This window comes from Rattus norvegicus, chromosome 2 (assembly GCF_021556685.1).
Source record: "Rattus norvegicus strain SHRSP/BbbUtx chromosome 2, alternate assembly SHRSP_T2T, whole genome shotgun sequence".
NCBI classification, from domain to species: Eukaryota; Metazoa; Chordata; class Mammalia; order Rodentia; family Muridae; genus Rattus; species Rattus norvegicus.
This window is the reverse complement of record NC_141535.1, coordinates 86,470,076-86,490,383: the sequence shown is the minus strand read 5'-3', so window position 1 is coordinate 86,490,383 and position 20,308 is coordinate 86,470,076. Positions and strand designations below refer to the sequence as shown.

The following is a 20,308-nucleotide window of genomic DNA, read 5'->3' as shown; positions in this document are numbered from 1 at the left end:
TATTATTTTGTTCTAGTATCAAATGTTCTATAGGTGTCTATTAAATCCATTTGGTTCATACTTCTGTTAGTTTCCCTGTGTCTCTGTTTAGTTTCTGTTTCCATAATCTGTCCATTAATGAGAGTTATGGATTGAAGTCTCCTACTAGCATTGTGTGTGGTGCAATGTATGCTTTGAGCTTTGGTAAGATTTCTTTTATGAATGTTGGTGCCCTTGCATTTGGAACATAGATATTCAGGATTGAGGATTCATCTTGATGGATTTTTTTCTTTGATGAATATGAAGTGTCCTTCCTTATCTTTTTTGATAACTTTTGGTTGAAAGTCAATTTTATTTGATATTAGAATGGTTACTCCATCTTGTTTCTTGGAACCATTTGCTTGGAAATTTTTCTTCCAGCCTCATACTCTGAGGTAGTGTCTGTCTTTGTCACTGAGGTACATTTCCTGAATGCAACAAAATTCATGGTCTCATTTATATACTCAGTCTGTTAATTCTATCTTTTTATTGGGGAATTGAGTACATTGATGTTAAGAAATATTAAGGAATAGTGATTTTTTTTCCTGTTGCTTTTGTTTTTAGAGGTAGAATTATGCTTGTAAACCACTGAACTGAGAATAGGTCCCCCGTTGAAGGAATCAGAGAAAGAACTGGAAGAGCTTGAAGGGGCTGGAGACCCCAAAAGTACAACAATGTCAAGCAACCAGAGCTTCCAGGGACTAAGCCACTACCTAAAGACTATACATGGACTGACCCTGGACTCTGACCCCATAGGTAGCAATGAATATCCTAGTAAGAACACCAGTGGAAGGGGAAGCCCTGGGTCCTGCTAAGACTGAACCCCCAGTGAACTAGACTATTGGGGGAGGGCGGCAATGGGGGGAGGGTTGGGAGGGGAACACCCATAAGGAAGGGGAGGGGGGGGGATGTTTGCCCGGAAACCGGGAAAGGGAATAACACTTGAAATCTATATAAGAAATACTCAAGTTAAAAAAAAAAAAAGAAAAAAAGAATTATGCTTGTGTCTTCTTTAGGGTTTGTTCCAAGAAGATTATTTTCTTGCTTTTTCTAGGGTGTAGTTTCCCTCTTTGTGTTGGAGTTGTCCATCTATTATCCTTTCTAGGGCTGGATTTGGGGAAAGATATTGTGTAAATTTGGTTTTGTCATGGAATATCTCAGTTTTTCCATCGATGTTAATTGAGAGTTTTGCTGGATATAGTAGCCTGGGCTGGCATTTGTGCTCTCTAAGGGTCTGTATGACATCTATTCAGGATCTTCTAGCTTTCATAGTCCCTGTTGAGAAGACTTGTGTAAGGCTGGAGAGATGGCTCAGTGGTTAAGAGCACTGACTGCTCTTCCAGAGGTCCTGAGTTCAAATCCCAGCAACCACATGGTGGCTCACAACCATCTGTGATGGAATCCGATGTTCTCTTCTGGTGTGTCTGAGGACAGCCACAGTGCACTCATAAATTAAAAAGAAGAGAAGTCTGGTGTAATTCTGGTAGGTCTGCTTTCATATGTTACTTGAACTTTTTCTCTTACTGCTTTTAATATCCTTCCTTTGTTTAGTACATTTGGTGTTATTATTTGTCTATTGTGTGACAGGAGGAATTTCTTTTCTGGTCCAATCTGTTTGCAGTTTTGTAGTCTTTTTGTATGTTTATAGGCATCTCTTTCTTTAGGTTAGGAAAGTTTTCTTCTAAAATTTTGATGAAGATATTTACTGGCCCTTTAAGTTAGGAATCTTCACTCTCTTCTATACATATTATCGTTAGGTTTGATCTTCTCATTGTGTCCTGGACTTCCTTGATGTTTTGCTTAGAAGCTTTTTGCTTTTTGTATTTCCTTTGAATATTAGGTCAATGTTTTCTATGTTATCTTCTGCCCCTGAGATTCTCTCCTCTATCTCTTGTATTCTGTTGATGATGCCTGCATCTATGACTCCTGATCCCTTAACTAGGTTTTTATCTCAAGGGTTGTCTCCCTTTGTGATTTCTTTATTGTTTCTATTTGCATTTTTAGGTCCTGGGTGGCTTTGTTCAATTCCTGCCGCGCCCAACCTCAACCAGCAAGGAAGACACGACCACAGGAGATCTTCTTCAAACAGTTTTATTCAGGAACCTTGATTCAGTCTTCTGACCTCTCTCTCTTCTGGCTCTCTCTCCCTGGGGAACGCCCTGCACCACACTTAAATAGCTAGCACTGGCCACTCCTAGCAAGCCATGTGGGTCATGTAGATAGGCTGTCACTATGTGGAAGCTAGCGAGCCAGGCAGACATAGCCAACTAAGGACTTGTTTACTGCAAGGAGCGCTCACTGTTGGGAGGGTGGAAGGTGGAAACCAGCGCCATCTTTGAGGCGTGGCACGTCGCAGCTCTCTACAGTTCCCCCTTTTTGTTTAATGAATCAAGCAAGCAAAGGCACCGCTGAGCGTGGCGACCCCCCCTGTCTGAGGATCATCCCTTCATTAAACCCGTTGTAGGACACCTCATCGCCTACAAGGTTCCGTGCCTTAGGTAGAAGGGAAGTTGCCCGTCGCTGGGCAAGGTCACTCACATATACTCAGGGGCGAGGTGCAACTAGGTCTTCTGAATGACCGTAAGCCAGGCTAGAGGGGACTGTCCTGCTTCAATGGCTGCAAATGTCTGTACCACCATAGCCACGTGCTGCCTCTGAACAAACCTCATTCTACAGAGACACCACAGGTTCACTAGGGAGACCAGCAGCAAGAATCCAGCTAGGGCTCCCATACCCACCCACTCTCTAAGATAATTCATAGCAGCAGCAATCCAAGATGACAATCCCGTAGCCAGTCCAGCATCTGCACATGTGGAGTTCACGGTCACGATGGCTACACGTAGCTGATCCTTTAAGAAATCGAATTCTCCAGTCCAATTACCTAAAAAATAACTTGACAACTGTTTAGACAAATTAGAGGAGTGGGCTTAAAGGTCATGACGTATCTGCATGAGTCTCGGGAACACCGGTAGTATCCCTCACTGGGGCTCCGTTTTGACCAGCATTTGGGTCACACCGAGAAGTGTCAGCAACAGCAGGATCTTCATTTTTGTTGCACCTCGTGGTCAATCTTTCAGGGACCCACAACAGATCTTGCCAGTCCTGAGGAAACACACAAACAGACCCTCTTGCCCACGCCAACACAGGGTCTGGCCCATGCCATAAGCCAGTGAGCACATCTTTCCACTTCACGTAACCTTTCAATGTGTCCGCCCAACACTGATGTCGGTCAGCGGCAGAAAGGCCATCATCATCCAAAATTAAAAAATTAAGAGTAAAAAGGGCTAAGGATATCTGTTCCTTAGGAGTTCTGCCATGCTATTCCCCCTTTTTGTTTAATTAAGCATTCCTTCAAGGTACGATGTGCTTACTCAACAATACCTTGACCTTGGGGATTATAAGGCAGACCATGGCTCAACTGCACATCCATCTGTTTACAAAAGGATTTGAAAGATTGGGCAGTGTATGCTGGGCCATTATCAGTTTTTAAGTGTTGAGGCTTTCCCCAAGCAGCCCAGGCTTCTAGGCAGTGTCCAATAACATTGTGTGCCTTTTCCCCACTCATAGGGGTAGCATGAATGACACCTGAGCAGGTATCCACAGAAACATGAATGTATTTTAGAGTCCCAAATCCAGATGTGTGAGTTACATCCATTTGCCAAATCTTTAGAGGCAGTAAGCCCCTGGGATTAACCCCCACACTAGGGGGATGATGGAAAGTGACACACTGTTGACATCCTAAAACTATCTGTCAAGCATCTGCTTGCAACAGATGAAACTTCTGCTGTAAGGTTTTGGTAGGCACATGAAATTGTTGATGAAACTGTCGGGCTTGATCCAATGATGAGCTTAAGAAGATAAACTCCATTCGGGTACATCTATCCACAAGATCATTTCCCTCACTGAGAGGACCAGGCAAACCTGTATGAGCTCTAATATGTTGGACAAAAAACTTGTGACCTCTTTCCCAAATCAATTCCTGAAGTTCCGTCAGCAGCTGGCATACCGTGCTGCTAATTTTAATAGGGTCAGCCACTTCTAATATCTTCACTGCATTAACAACATATGATGAATCAGAGAGCAAATTAAAGGCAAAAGAACAATTTTTAAACACTTCCAGCACAATCTTGAGTTCAATTACTTGTGGAGAGCCGGTTGATATTGACACAAAATTGGCTCTTAATGGTCAACCATATAGGCTCCACAGCCATTTTTGGATCCATCTGTAAAAATGTTTGGGGCCCCCTGTATGGGAACACTGGAGGTAACCTTAGGAAAAATATCCTTAGGAACAGATATCCTTAAAGAAGGATAGCAGAGGGTGTTTTGGATAATGACTATCTATCTCTCCATGGAATCCACAGCGTTATATAGCCCAATCATCCACAGTGCCACATAAGATCTTCATCTGCTGACCTGTATAGGGCACTATGATCGAGGTTGGGGAAACACCAAAATATTGTATGCACTGTTGAATCCCACTCAGGGCTAATCGTGCAACTGCTGTAGGATAATACTCTACTGATCTAGCTGGAGAAGCTCTGGGATAAACCCAAAGCAGAGGGCCATCTTGCCACAACAATCCTGTGGGCTGCATGTAGGTGGCTAGAATGCATAGCACAATGTCTGCACCCTCCTTCCATCGATGTAACATTGCGCCTTGTAATCCTTTTTCAACCTTCTTTAAAGCTTCCCTTCCTTCATCAGTCAATTGTCTAGGAGAATCCAAGGCCGAATTCCCAGCCAAAATATTATACAATGGTTTTAATTCATAATTTGGTAATTTTAAATAACATCTGACCCAATTAATATCTCCCAATAATTTTTGAAAATCATTAAGAGTCTTAAGGTTATCTTTCCTCAATTCAACCTTTTGGGGGATAATGATATAAGGGCTTACTTTTGTTCCTAAATAATTTACAAGATTGCCCTTTTGTACCTTTTCAGGGGCAATAATCAATCCTTTACCTTCTAGCAATTTAACTAAATCTCCATATGCTAAATCTAAAATCTCTTCATTCTTTGCAGTTAAAAGAATATCATCCATAAAATATACGCATCTCAGTGCAGGAAACTTCTGTCTTAATGGGGCGATGGCGTTGCCCACAAAAAGTTGACACATAGTAGGGCTATTGGCCATACCTTGTGGTAAAACCACCCATTCATATCTTTGATCAGGTTCTTCATGATTGCACGATGGAACAGTAAAAGCAAATCTTTCACTATCCCTTGGACAAAGAGGTATGGAGAAAAAGCAATCTTTTATATCAATCACTACAACAGGCCAACAGGCTGGTAGAGAGGATAGCAGCCGCAAGTCCAGCATTAGTCAAAGGTCCCCCTATTTCTCTACAGACCTTATCCAAACTTCAAGTCCCTTGTTCTTGTAAGGAGTGATAGCGGCTCGGCATTCCCTTGTGCACTGTTCATAGGCCAACTGTTTAATCAAGGGCATAGCAGTATCAGGGTCTCCAAAGACTTTCCCCGCTGCTTCTACTAATCGGACTACAAAGTCAGAGAATGGCTCCATAGGTCCTTGAAGGATCTTGGTGAGGTTTCCACTCACTTCTCCCTTATTAGGTAAGGATTTCCATGCCTTTGTTGCAACTTCATTAATCTGCTGGTAAACCTGTCCTGGATACCCTGTCTGAGCATTGGCAAAGCGTCCCTGACCCAGCAGCATATCCCTATCCCAAGCAGCCTGGCCGCCCCCCGCTGCCAAATTAGCAAACTCAATAAGAAAAGCTTTCCAGTCCAAATTCTGTCCCAGACTAAGACAGGCCCGAGCAAGGTTAGTCCAATTACTAGGAGTCATACAAAATCTGTGTAAGGCCTCAACCTGAGCTACGGTAAATGAGGCCATAATGCCATATATCCTGACTGATTCCGCCAGGGACTTGATCACCTTAAAGTCTAAAGGCTCATGATACCTTTGTTGATTAGCATCCACATAAACAGGATAGGCCAGATGTAGTTCTGTGCGGACTGCCTTCCACACTTCTGGGCAGAATGTACTACCCGAAACTCTACTTCCTCCCTCTACAACATTGCAGGGAGGAGGAGCCGAGGGGAACTGCCCAGGAGGTTCCTCCACCATTTTAGGCTTTTTCCTTTTCTTCTTCTGTCTATTCCTTAGAGACTGTTTCCACATTTGATCTATCAACTCTTGTAACTCTTCTTCTGAATCTGTTTCATCTGTTTCCTCCTCTGTATCTGTCTTTTCTGAGTCTGTCTCCTTTTCGCTTTGCTGCTTTTCTGACCTCTCCTCTTGAAGTGTTTCTAGGGCAGCTTGCCCCTTCTCTATAGCTGCCTGACAACATTTTTGGTCCTCAAGGCAGCTACGCACTAAGCGCCATACTGTACGGACCCCAGGTCTTAGAGTCCCCTGTTCCTGGGCAAAATCAAGGTCTTTCCCTAACTTGTCCCAGCTCGCCACTGTGAGATTACCAGAGGCTGCGAACCAGGGTGCAATGGCTTCGCATTCACTCAAAAATCTCTCTATGGTGCTTCTTTTTATTTTTAGTTTCTTTTGCTCAAACAGCTCTTGAAGAGCCAGAAAAATTGGATGAGACTGTGAGGTCCCCATGACAAAAACTTTCTATGCTGCTACGGCTAAATTCACCACGCATCTTGCTACTTTCGGTTCGCTGCTACCGCGAACTTTACTTTCGGTTCGCTGTTACCGCGAACTTTACTTGCTCACTACCCTGAGACTTTAATAGCCGCTTATTTCCCGCGGTCCTTATTGTTCCACCTTACCTTGAGAGCTTTCCAGCGCTGCCCTGACTGCAAGAAGTTCTGATCTCGGAGAGAGTTGAGTCCCTTTACAGTGGATTCGAGGATTCCCCGTACAGGCCACCACTTGCTGCGCCCAACCTCGACCAGCAAGGAAGACACGACCACAGGAGATCTTCTTCAAGCAGTTTTATTCAGGGACCTTGATTCAATCTTCTGGCCTCTCTCTCTTCTGGCTCTCTCCCCCTGGGGAACGCCCTGCACCACACTTAAATAGCTAGCACTGGCCACTCCTAGCAAGCCATGTGGGTCATGTAGATAGGCTGTCACTATGCGGAAGCTAGTGGGCCAGGCAGACATAGCCAAATAAGGACTTGTTTACTGCAAGGAGCGCTCACTGTTGGGAGGGTGGAAGGTGGAAACCAGCGCCATCTTTGAGGCGCGGCATGTCGCAGCTCTCTACAAATTCCTTCACCTGTTTGTGTTTTCCTGTAATCCTGTAAGAGATTTTTGTGTTTCCTCTTTAAGGGCTTCTACTTGTTTATTTGTGTTGTCCTGTAATTTTTCAGGGAGTTATTTATGTTTTTCCTAAAGTCCTCTATCATCATCATGAGATGTGATTTTAAATCCAAATCTTGCTATGTGGGTGTGGGTGTGTTGGGATATCCAGTATTTGCCATCATGAGAGAACTGTGTTCGGATGATTCCAAGTAGTCTTGGTTTCTGTTGCTTTTTCTTGTGCTTGCACTAGTCAAATACATCCCTTCTAGTGAGTGAGTACATGTGGCTTTGGTCCATATTTCAATTCACTGCCAAGTTTCTATGACATGAAAGTTGGAATAAGATGAGAAACAGTTTTGAAATGAAAGGAAATAAAGATTTTTCATTCTGGAACTAATATGACTGACAATATGCTCTGTTAGATTGTTCCTGGAGAGAGAAAAACTAACGACCATTCAACCTACGTTAGAACCAAAGCAGACCATTTTTCTAAAGAAGAGAAATGTGAGTTTATAGACGTTTTTACATGCCCAGGAAAAACATTATTAGAGGAGCTTTGGTGACCCTACTGAGAAAAACAACAGTAACTATAGCATGGCCCAGATCTCAGACCCATGTTATGAAAAGGTAACAGTCTCATTTTATACCTATAGGTACAGAAGAAAGAAATTCATCAATCCATGCAATATTCAAGCACACTATTGAATATACTGGTTGGGAGGTTACAGCAAAGTCTCCACTGTTCTCTGGTAACATTCTCAATATTTGTGCTGGTAGAAGTAAGATGTTTGTGTTGACATTCCAAACTAATTCACTTAATAGTCTACCATATGGATTGGTGTGAGGTGCACAGAGTTTGAAGATTAGGAAAGATTGTTACCACACTCTGTTGATTACATCTATATGCAGGTGAGGCAAACACAAGATAAGGCAAGGGCTGTGACTGAGCAGTGAAAAAGTAAGGTGGGCACAGAGTTTTGGAGAAAGGAGAGAGGAGAAAGAGGGAGAACAACCAAGATGGAGAAAGAGAAGGATGGCTCAGATCTGTGTGGCCTCAATTGGCCACAGGTAGTTACGAATATTTCATAAGGGAAGAATTTTTATAGTTTAATTTGTCTTATCTAGTTGGGCAGTTTATATTAACATTAATTGTTTCAGAGTTTATTGTGGATGTTTTGTGATATGAGGACTTACTGATATAAATTTTATTGATAAATTACAAACCTATTGAGTTTTGATTTTAATGGGTTATTGAGAGTTGTAACTATAACCACAGGAGGCCAATGCTGGGGCTGTGAATAGAGTTCACAGCAAAGAGTCACAAGAGGGTGGCTGCTGTTGGGGCCAGAGATGAGCCAGCAGCAATGTGGGGCTAGCCATGGCGGCGAGATCACAGCAGGGCCCAAAGAGTAGCCAGAGTCAGGTGGGATGGAAATTAAAAACTCAGCAAGTTGGGTTGCAAAACTACACTGATTAAAATGAAATGCCCCACAGATGCCATGTCTCCTTCCAGAGCTGGTAGATTCTTCTTTAATATTGACTGCTACAACACTCCACACAGTCACAGAGTTTAACTCAGTATGAACTATTTGATGTCTTTTAAGGGCTGAATAAGAATACACTTTTTAAGACTTTTGTAGGATTTCTCTCCAGTATGAACTGTCATGTGTCGAGTAAGGCCATAAACATTAACAAAGGCTTTGCCACATTCCACACACTTGTGTGGATTGTCTTCAGAGTGAATTACTTGATGTCGTACAAGGGATGAGAATGAGGAAAAGCACCTAGAACACTTTTCACACTTGTACGATTTCTCTCTAGTATGAACTGTCTTATGTCTCCTAAGGGATGAGCGATAAGGAAAGGCTTTGTGACAATTTTCACACTTATAAGGTTTCTCTCCTGTATGGATTGTTTGATGTTCCTGAAGGCTTACAGAACAAGAAAACCTTTTGCCACATTCTTCACATTCAGAATGGAATGTTTGATGTCGTCTGCGGGATGAAGATGAGCAAAAGCATCTGCCACAGTCTTCACACTTGTAGGGTTTGTTTTCAGAGTGAATGTGTTCATGTCTTCTAAGGCAAGAAGAGAAGGAAAAACATCTACCACACTGTACACACTTGTAAGGTTTCTCCCCAGTATGAACTCTCATGTGTATCCTAAGGGCTGAGTGATTACAAAACGCTTTGTGGCATTCTGAACATTTGAAGAGTTTCTCTCCAATATGGATTTGTTCATGTTCCTGAAGGTGTACAGGAGGAGAAAATATTTTTACATATTCCTCATACTGGTAGGGATTTTCTCCACAGTGATTTCTTTGATGATCTTTAAGGAATGAGAGAAAGCAAAAGGATTTTCCACATTCTTTACACTTATAGAGTTTCTCTCCAGAATGAATTCTCTGATGTTGTTTCAGCATTGAAAGATAGCAAAATGATTTTCCACATTCTTCACACTTGCAGAGTTTCTCTCCAGAATGAATTCTCTGATGTTGTTTCAGCATTGAAAGATAGCAAAATGATTTTCCACATTCTTCACACTTATAGAGTTTCTCTCCAGAATGAATTCTCTGATGTTGTTTCAGCATTGAAAGATAGCAAAATGATTTTCCACATTCTTCACACTTGTAGAGTTTCTCTCCAGAATGAATTCTCTGATGTTGTTTCAGCATTGAAGGATAGTAAAATAATCTGCCACATTCTTCACACTTGTGGGTTTTTTCATCAGTATGATTTTTCATGTGTATAAAAAGTGCTGAGCGAGTACTAAAGGCCTTATGACACTCTTTACACTTGTAGGGTTTGTCTCCAGTATGAAGTCTCTGGTGTATAGAAAGTGTTTTAAGAGAACCAAGGGCCTTACCACATTCTTCACACTTGTAGGGTTTCTCCCCTTTATGAAGTCTTCGTTGTTTAATAAGGAGTGATTTACAGTTAGTGGTCTTGCTGTAACAGTTAGGATCATTGAGTGCTATTCCTGTTGAGACAAAGTTGAGATATGAATAAAAGTTAAGCAATGTTCTTTATATTTATATGGCTTATTTATTAAAATGAAGATATTACCTCATATATATTTAACCGTAAACAAAAGTTTGCAGTATATTTTGATGCCTGAAGGCACTGAGAAAAATTCACATATATAGTGGGTGGTAACTATTTTTACTAGAGTAAGATCACAATCAAACAGAACAAAGAAATAATGGTATATTATTCAAAGTTAAATAGCTAAGTAAGTTGTAAGGGCATTTTGCTACCAAAAATAAGCCTTTAACCCAATATACATATTATAAGGCTACATCCATAAAATTATACAATAGCCAAGCATAAGAAAAAGTTAATTGTGATTGGGTGAGACTGGATTGAATATCACATTTTTATCCTATGTATAAAGTTTTATTTTGAAAAGTACAAAAGATATTTTGCATAAGAAGTAGACTTTCCACATCAAGACTAAATCATATATCCTATGGATCTGGGACAGTACTTTATGTTTTATATTGATGACTGAAAAAGATATACTTGAGTGATATCAAGACATAATAATAAAATTCAGGTTCACCCATTAATGTTTTTGGTTGGTTGATTTTGTTTGTTTGTTTTTTGAGACAGGGTTTCTTTGTAACCCTGGATGTACTAGAAATTGGTATGTTTATCTGAGGCTGGTCTTGAACTCAGAGATCTACCTGCTTCTGACTCTCAAGTGCTTTGATTAATGCAATAGGGCACCAGGCTTAGCAATAAAATTACCTATTCCTAAGATTAATTAATTTACAAAATTAAATAACCATTGAGCACTGAGTGGAGAATAGGGCACAAAATAGAAGAGAAACACAGATTGCTGCAGTAACCACCAAACCAGGAGCTGCACAGTGGGCAGAAGTAGAGACTCACACATCCCAAGGAGACTGTAGAGCCAGTACTCAAGGTAACCGTGGATAAGGGGTTGAATCCAGTGTTTCTGTGGGGAGAATCCTTTGACTACAACTGCTTGTGTATGAAACTAGAGATGACTAGCAAGGTTGGCTCCTTTATACTGGGTGCACAAATCATGGAGATAAGACATTTTGTTGTGTTTTGGGGACTCCTTTGCCTTATGACTGATGTCAGCCTTTGTTTCTGCTCCACCAAATCTAAATACCCTTGCTTTCACCTATAGAACTTTGAATTCCTCAAATGTCTAGTTTTCATGGTTTCTTTCTATAAATATGTCTTTTCCAGGCTACAGGGACTTATGTATGTAAAGCTTAGACACTGATCCACAACAGCCAATATATCTGTGCTCATAGAATCCATATATTATCCTTAACAGTGGGGTCTTTATAAGAGGAAAATACATATTGAGCTTCTAAGATGCTATGCCTACATCTGAAGACACAGAACAAGTTATTCTTAGGTACATGACTAGGTTCAGTCTTACAGAGAAATAATGCCATTTGAATATAGAGAATGGTTTTATAAATTGATTTATATGATTTAGCTCACTGAACACCTGGTTCCAGAGATACGATGAGCCCCACCCACTTCAAGCTCAAGCATAACTGACTCAAGGTTTCTCCGACGACCTCTATCCTGGATCACACTGGCTCCCTGACTCTGTGAGAGGTAGAAAGGCAACAACAGGACAGCCTGGGGAAAGATACCAAGCACTGGGGAACAGCTAAGAGGGAATTGTTTCCAGTAGAGGCTGCTATGATTTAACTCATGGTAGAAAGCTGTGTAGAATAAGAACAGCTAATGGAATACTGATCCTTAAAATGGACAAAAGAGACAGAAGGCTAAATGTAGTGAGCCATATTGGATTTGGGCCTGGCCGCTTTGTAACTGTATGGCCACAGTTAAGATTACTGCCATAAAGTCATCGGATTGTTGGACAGAGGCCTGTCCCATGTATTTACAGCACAGGAAGAAAAGACCAAGTAGTAAACACCCGGTGTCTCCACTGCATGACCCCTGCTGAGCCCGGCTGATGCATGTGGAACCGACACACCTGGACCACACCTGGGTGGAGGTCAATTTACTTCTGCCTTTTGCTTCCTCAGCCTTTATCCTTGAGATTTAGGCTGGTCTTCTCGGATTTCTCCCTAATTAATTCAGGTCTCGTAGTTGGTCTTTTGTAACCGAAGTCATGAGCCAGGTAGTCACGAGCCAGGGTTTCCCACTGTGCTTCCCAGATATTTTCTACCTGGAGAACTTGGGTATATAAGTGGTAAATAAAGCTACAGGAGACTCTTCCACTCTTCCACTCTTCCGCTCTTCCGCTTTTCCTCTCTTCTGCTCTTCCTCTCTCTCTCTCTCTCTCTCCCTCTCTCTCTCAATCTCTCTCTTCCTCTCTTCCTCTCCTGGCTTGACACAATAACCTGCATGTGTGTGTGTGTGTTTCTTTCATCCCGCAGGCTTTCGCCCGATTCTCGGTACCGTGTCAGTGCTGGCGCCGACAGCTAAAGTCTCTTATCATAATGACAAAATCATAGCTAAAGTCTGAGAAATGCTATAACCATCAACTTAGTGATTATGTTAAGTTTACATACATGCTATCTAAATGGTGGGTTTTTCTAAAAAATTTCCCTGGAATCTATCAAGTCCTGATGATTTACCAGTATGTGCTCAAGTCATATCAATTCATCAGGTTACTCTTGATGTGTAGATTGTTTATAATCTTCTTTTATTTAGCTGATGTTGCACAGTATCTACTAAGCTGAACAACTACCATCTTCATAAATCTAGCTATGCTTGCTAAAAATCATCACAACTGGGCTGGTTAAATGTTAACATTCCTTCAAAAAAGGAGGCTACAGTCAAGGTCACTGAACCCTCACCTGGGTATCATCCAGTCCCTCCTCTCAGCTAGTTGTGAATGAGGCATTAATTACATGAGCTTTCAAGGTTTCCTAGAGACAGTAGAATATACAGACCACAAAAACTAAATCTGGGTTGCAGGATTGATGTCAGCAACTGGGGAAACTGTTATATATACTAGCTAAGGGTCCACAGAAAAATAAATACAAGTCAAGCATTTAGATGGCATTTTACATTTTATTCTAATGACGTGAAAATATATGCCTGAAGGTTATGAATTTATGAAAAGAATTCACATTCACCTCTGAATAACAGAACTTTCTGTTCCTAGGCTTTCTCAGATTTTTTTAGCAATTTATATGATGACAGGGAGACTTCTAATGCAGATCAAAGCCTAGGTCTTTCACTGGGGAAGCCTCTCAGGTACTGCTTAAACTTAAACCAACTATTCTAGTCAACAACTAGTCCTGGGGACACCTCTACTTCCCTGCTTTGCTCTGGTCTGTGTTATATCACTTCCATGTCTCCTTCTGAATCTCCTGCTTCTCTTCACATTCCCTCAATATCCTCTCACCGGAAGTTCTTTTCTCGTACTTCCTGTCCACCAGATCTCTATGGTAACTGATCAGTAGTGAGACAACACCACTTAAATTTCCTTTGGCAGGTGTCAAAAGCAAACATTCACAATACAGGAAACAGTGATGGCATATAGAAATAATAATACAAAAATTCTGCCAGCTCATAGATCTCTGCTGGTATACAATTAGCCATTGAAAATACAAAGACACACATTAATTCATGTAATAATTTTCACTAAAGTCAACAATATGTGTTGATGAATAGCATTAACCTAATTCTTAAGAATTATTCTTTTATAATATTAAATAACAATTGAGTAATGAATGAGAGAGACAGTAAACAAGGCACAGACATTCAAGACTTGAGATTCACATGAAATTGAAACATCAGTGCTCAAGGTCACACAACTAGACTTCATAGAAAATTTTATCTTACACTGTGCAGGTTTATTTTATAATTGTATATTGGACCTACATAAATATATAGATTACATGTACAGAAACACTTAATCGGCAATGCTCCCTGTCAAATTTTAAGACAGGATACCAAACTGGAAATTAAACCAAAAAGAATCTAGGAACTGCAGATTTCTGAAAGCCTATTGATGAACTATTGAATGAATTCTCCTAGTTAAGGACAGTTTTACTTTTGACTATATCTCCTCAAAGAATATGCATTTGAAATCATTATTACTGTGTGGATGATAAGGGAAAATGAGAAGGTATTTTCTTCATGTATAAGGAATACAAATGGAATGACTTTCATTAATATGACTGTAAGTGATATGAAAGAAACATTTGTGTGAATTTATTGCCTGACTGTTTCACACCTTGCTGTTTAGAAATGTATGCAATTTTCTGAGACATAGAAACAGCCAAAAGTCTGTTACTGAACTGCCAAATGTGACACCATATTGCCTGAGTTTTATCCAACTGCAGCCCCAGCTCAACTATCCTGCTGAGAAAATGTTCTCACACACTGTCACCTTAAACTTTGGAATATCCACTGTTTTACAGCATAAGACAAATTGTTCCAATATTGGAACTGAAACTTGTGAAATGTGAAGCTTCTTTCCTGCCTCTAGTCTGGTATAATTTGGAGTTAGGCTTTATAATCCAATCATGCCTCATTTCAGGGAAAAGGCTTCTTTCTGCTGTGAACCTTCTCTCCAAAGCCAGCAAATACATGACTCTTAGACAGGCATTGAGAAGTATTCCCCTATATCTCCTGCAGATGCAACATTTGAACACACTTGCAAGGTTCTACCAATTAAAGGACTCAGAGTGCGTCTGAGTCACCCAGGCTTAGAGGATTGGCACAGCAGAGTTGCCCTGATATGACCCAAGGCACCAGCAATCTTATACCAGGACTGGATTCCCAGAATGACCACTGTATTTCCTAATAAGGACAGAATATGTTTTTTCAAAGGAATGAATAGATATTTCTGCCTGGAATTGATTCTGGTAAGGATATGAATGTTGATAAAGACTACTTCTTAGGTTCCTCCACTGAGAGTGAAAGCATTGGTGGCAGAAGTCCTACTTGGAGACTTTTGGTGAAATCTTTGTCTTCTTTGTATTTTTCTGTGTGGTCTAGTTTCAGGTAGTGGGTGTAAATCCTGATGAGAACTTCTCCCCGGAAATTTTATCTAAGACTCAAGATACTGACTGAAGAAGGAATGAATAAAATTTTCTGTTAAATCCTTGTCTTGTACCATTTCTGCGGATGCTTAAAGAGTGACTGCATCTCCCACTTTGTCTATGCTGCCTTCTCTATTGTTCTGCACCTTACTTTTTGTCCCTTTCCTGTCCCTCCTTGCTGATCAGAGAATCAGGCCACTGTCTGAGCTCACTTTGTCTTTAAGGCAACCGAGACCTGCAGTGTTTCTCTGTCCTCTAGCCTGTGCTCCACGAGTGTTGCCAACCTACTTTCTGAGGTTACATTAGTGGGTCTGAAAAGATACCATGTCCTCTTCTTCAGTGTGCTCATTCGTCCCCAGCACTAAGTTCTCCCATGATGGTATTCTCAAGAACCCAGACCTAGTCAACTCCTAGTCTCACACTCGGAAAGCTCTGTGTTGGCTGCTGGGATCAAGATATATAATCTCACTGGCACATTCATATATGATTAGATCCCAGTAGGGGCAGCACAACCTCTGCCGCAAGAACACAATGGAAATGGGGACACTCTAGACCAGGGGCTGCATTGTGGGAATGTGCAAATCCACGGACATCCCAAGTGTCTAGCCAACATGTAGGTTCAGGTCTTTAGCTCGCTGTGAACAAGAAATTGTAGCTAGCTTTTCTGTGGGAGATTCCTTAGGGGAAACAGGTTGTGCAGCAGGAGAGTGGAGACAAGTTATACTAGGTCCTTTCTACTGTGTTCCCAGGAATGCATCCTCTGACATTCTGTCTGTCCTTGGGATTCCTTTAACCTATGGCTAACGTAAGCCTTTGTTTCTGCCCCACAAAGCCTGGATATTCTTGCTTTCATGTATACCATTTTGTAAGTTCCTTAGAGGTCTGAATTTTATGGTTTCCTGTCTGACTGTCCATAGGTTAAAGGTGTAAAAGATAGAGGTTTGACCCACAAAAGAACTACATGTCCCTGTCCCTCACCTAGCATCATATTATCCTAAAGCTTGGTATCTTTATAAAAGGGAAAAATACATACATACAGAATGACTGTGTTGTCTGCCAACAACTGCAGACACACAAACCAGTTACGGATGTGTAAATAACTATGTTCTGTCTTATAGAGAGGTAAATGTGTTTAGAATACAGATAATATTTTTTTAAATCATAAGACAATGTTTTAGCTCAAAACAAAGCTGGCTCTAGAAATAGGAAATGCACCAACCATGACAAACCCAAACCTAACTGTCTCACATTTTCTTCCACAGCCCCAGTCCTTCCTCAGGCTGGCTCCCTGGCCCTGTAACAGGCAAGAGGACAACAACAGAAGAGTCAGGAAAAGACATCACACACCTGAGAATAGCTAAGAGGTGAACTGTTTGCCATAGAAGCTGCTATTATTTACCTCAGGGTAGAAAGCTGTATAGAAGAAGAACAACTAATGGAGTTCACATCCTTTTAAGGGATAAAAGAGATACTCTGTCTAAAATCTTTCAATCATAACTGCAAAATCATAGTCAGCTAAGTTCCTTAGATGTTTAGTGTTTAATCAATGTAATGACGATCAAAATAAATCTACATGCTCTCTAAATTTTAAAGATTGTATTATGCTGTCTATAACATTTACCTGGAAATGTTCAAGTCATAATGGTATACTAGCATGTGCACAGGTAATATTAATTCATCATATTACTCCCTGGGTGTAGTTTGAATTCAATCTTATTTTATCAAGCTGATGTTACTCAATATCGCCTAAGATGAACTACTACAATCTTCATAAATCTAGATGTGACTTCTAAAAATAACCACACATTGACTTATTAATATTCCTCCAACAGACGAGGCTACAGGCAAGGTCACCGAACCCTAGCCTGAGTATCCAGTTACTCCTTCCATTTAGTTGAATGGAATGAGGCATTAATTTCATAGGATCTCAAAGTTTATTGGAGACACTAAGGGTATAAAGACCAGGAAAATTAAAATTGAGTGGATGTATCTACCTAGTAATGGGTACATACTGGGAAAGAGACCCCATAAAACTATCTTGTTTAATAACTTTCCTATTTGTGAAATTTTCTAGAACAAATGATCAATTTACTTGTTAATGTTATAGTATCTTACTTGAGATTGTTTAATCAAGGCATGTATATGGAAAAGTTTGGATATTGGGTCCAAACGGATGAGCTGTCTCAATTGATTCGTTGGTCAGCAGATTGAACCCCTGTTTTATACTTCCCCTTCTTGGCTCTGTTTGCATAGTCCTGGGCAATTTAAATATCTAAGCGCTTGCTGACATGTGAGATTTCTATCTCAGGATGAGTAAAACAATTGAAAATAAAGCATGAACTTGGAAAAAAAAGGGTTAAGTTATTTTATATAAGGTAAATTATATAAATATATAAATAAAAGCTAGCAAAGCCAGAAGGCTTTAAGTCAAGTGACAGGAGGTATGACTGTGATATATACAAATTATAGAGAATGACACTGAAAAATAATATACTTAACAGTCAAAAGTCCCTAAAGTTTTGAAGGTCCATTCATGTTACCAAAAACTGACTTAAAGATGTCTATCTAGTCACCCGTGTCTTTGGTGACTTGCTTAAACTTTAGCAATTTGAAGAACCTGGGTCATGACAAGACCTGTGTGATAATTAATCACACACCTTCTTGTTCTTACAGGTGTCTTCACGAAGGTCAGCCTTACTTTTCTCTCCTCTGATTGTATTCTTTGACAAAACAAGCTACTAAACGTAGATGATCAGCTGAGTAAATTCAGATTTGTAAGTTATACCATAAAGGGATGTAGATAATGAGGTTACAAGTTCCTCCAAGGACTGAATTTACATCTCACTTCTATTTTATTGTCAAACATCCTCAGATCAAAATTGGAATTTTCAGGATTCAACTGTTTTATATTGTTTATTTTTATTAGAAAGTCTTTAAATTGAAGAAATGGGTCTTTTTAAGACCACTCATTAATTTATTTTATGTATATGAGTACAATGTAGGATTCGCATTTTGAACAAGGATAGATTACTTCCATTTATAAAATACTAATCTTATAAGAGACATTAATTTATTGTAAACTGTTGTAACTAAAATACTTAAGACATAATAGTTAATAAGTAACCCAGTGAGTAAATATCCTTAATATAACCAAATATGTTTACAGTCGTGCTGAATACAAAAGAAATTCATTTAAAGAAACACTATTAGAGGGACAGAACAGTCTATATCTTGTTATATAGGCTTCTGTACCTGTTTTACAAGTTAAGCCTAAAGGAGATAACTCAAACCAATTTAAAGTTAACTTAAAGTTTGCTTAATATGCAATGATATTCAGAAATCAGCTTTATTTAAAGAATTAGTTGTTGAAGTTGAGTAGTTGGGTAAAGGGTTGTATCTATGGTGCGCTTACATGGCAGTACACATCCAGGATAGAGTAACACACTTTCACTCCAGTGAACACAGACATATCAGAGTAAACGGCGTACTAGCCTCACAGGATGGGGACACATGGGGAATAGGACTGGCCAACATCTGCTGCTCCTGACTCCCACTGGCCTATAAGCCAGACAAGGAATTCCTACTCCTTATGTGCAGGGAAGATGAATTACACCTCCTGTTTCACAAGACAGGAGGATGGAGCCTCTCATGCCGAAGAGGTTCTTGACTCAGCAACCACAGTCTAAAAGTCTAAAATGGAGACACTCATTGCAATTACTCTGCACTCACTGTCTCTTGATCTGATCATTGAGGATACAGTGTATGGGGGAAACCTGTACCAACACTTGTCACCCAAATGGTATGGGAACTAACATGCAACTTCCAATGGCCATGCCATGTCCCTGATTTCAATTCTCCTTCCTCCTCTTATTAAAGTTAATCACTGAGCTGAAAAGTCAATGTCTGATTCTGTAAGCAGTCCTCATCAGAGTGTGAGACTGCATATGACAGAGGCTCTGCCACAGAGCCAGTCAGCACAGCAGGCTGAACTGGGGGCACTCCCTTCAACTAAGGTGCATGTGCCACAGACCCACCACAACCAGGTAAAGAAAGCAATATGGCCTGAGGAGGAGGAGATGTGGACTAAGAAAGCTCACCCAGAGCAGTCTCTCTGAGACACATTCCACAGACACCTGGGATTTTATTAAGCCCCACTCTGTTTACAAACCGGGAAAACAATGGCTCTGTGCACACATGGAAGAAATTTAAAGAATTAAACATCAGACATTTAGAAGGGTCCATGAGATCCCTTCCTCCCTTTTGACTACCAGTATTATTAACCATAATGCTTCCTTCAGGGCTAGCCATGATAGAAACCAAGATTAGACTTTGCAACAAAACACTTCACAGATATATCTGTCAACAGTAATTTTATAAATAAATAACTGATTTTTTGAAAGACTTATGCTGAGATATATTTAAGGAACAATTACTCCATGTAGACTCTATACTTTTCTAGAAAAAGAATATGCCTTCACAGCTCTGTAAAAGGCCTAAATCTATTAACTTCCATGAAAGAGAGGTCAATAATTCTGTCAGTATAGCTGGTTTGGTGGGGATCCAAGGCTGAATACCTTACAGGACTCATGGAACATTTTATCCTTCTCTTCTGAGGTCTAATAATCTGGATTCGCATGATTACCTGGTTGCATAAATTTGTTGAAAAATAAAAAAATCTACACTTTAGTTAATGGACCTAGTTTTCAAGGCAACTCCTCAGAAAATAATTCAGTGATTTGAGCCTTGCCTAAGAATAGTGGGAAATGAACTGTCCTAAGTGTCTTCGGCTTCTCTCAGTTTAATCCAACTGCATAACAGACTGAAACTTGAGCTACCTGCCCCTACCTGCATCTGTGTAATGGAACTATGCAATTGGCTTTATAAACCCAATCATGTCTCACTTTGGTGTAGAGATCTTTCTGCCATGAGCCTGCTCCCAACCCCAGCAAATCAGTGACTCTCAGTCTCACCAGCACTAAGTTGCATTTCCTGAGTCTAACGTTACTATGGAGACTCAACAAAACAAAAACCTTGAAA

The 20,308-nt window shown here is 40.4% G+C and overlaps 1 protein-coding gene across 9 annotated transcripts in view; it reads right to left on the bottom strand.

Moving 5' to 3' along the window:
- Window positions 1-2,093: 2,093 nt before the first annotated feature.
- Window positions 2,094-20,308, bottom strand: part of Rsl1 (regulator of sex limited protein 1) — a 28,620-nt gene continuing 10,405 nt past the window's right edge. For 5 of the 9 annotated variants that reach the window (XM_087634046.1, XM_087634058.1, XM_087634049.1 and 2 more), the window contains 2 exons: window positions 6,778-10,233; window positions 2,094-3,120 (listed from right to left, as the gene is read on the bottom strand). In XM_087634046.1, the coding sequence (XP_087490172.1) occupies window positions 8,840-10,233 (1,394 nt within the window). In that variant the 3' untranslated portion in view covers window positions 2,094-3,120; window positions 6,778-8,839. 9 annotated transcript variants of the gene reach the window in all.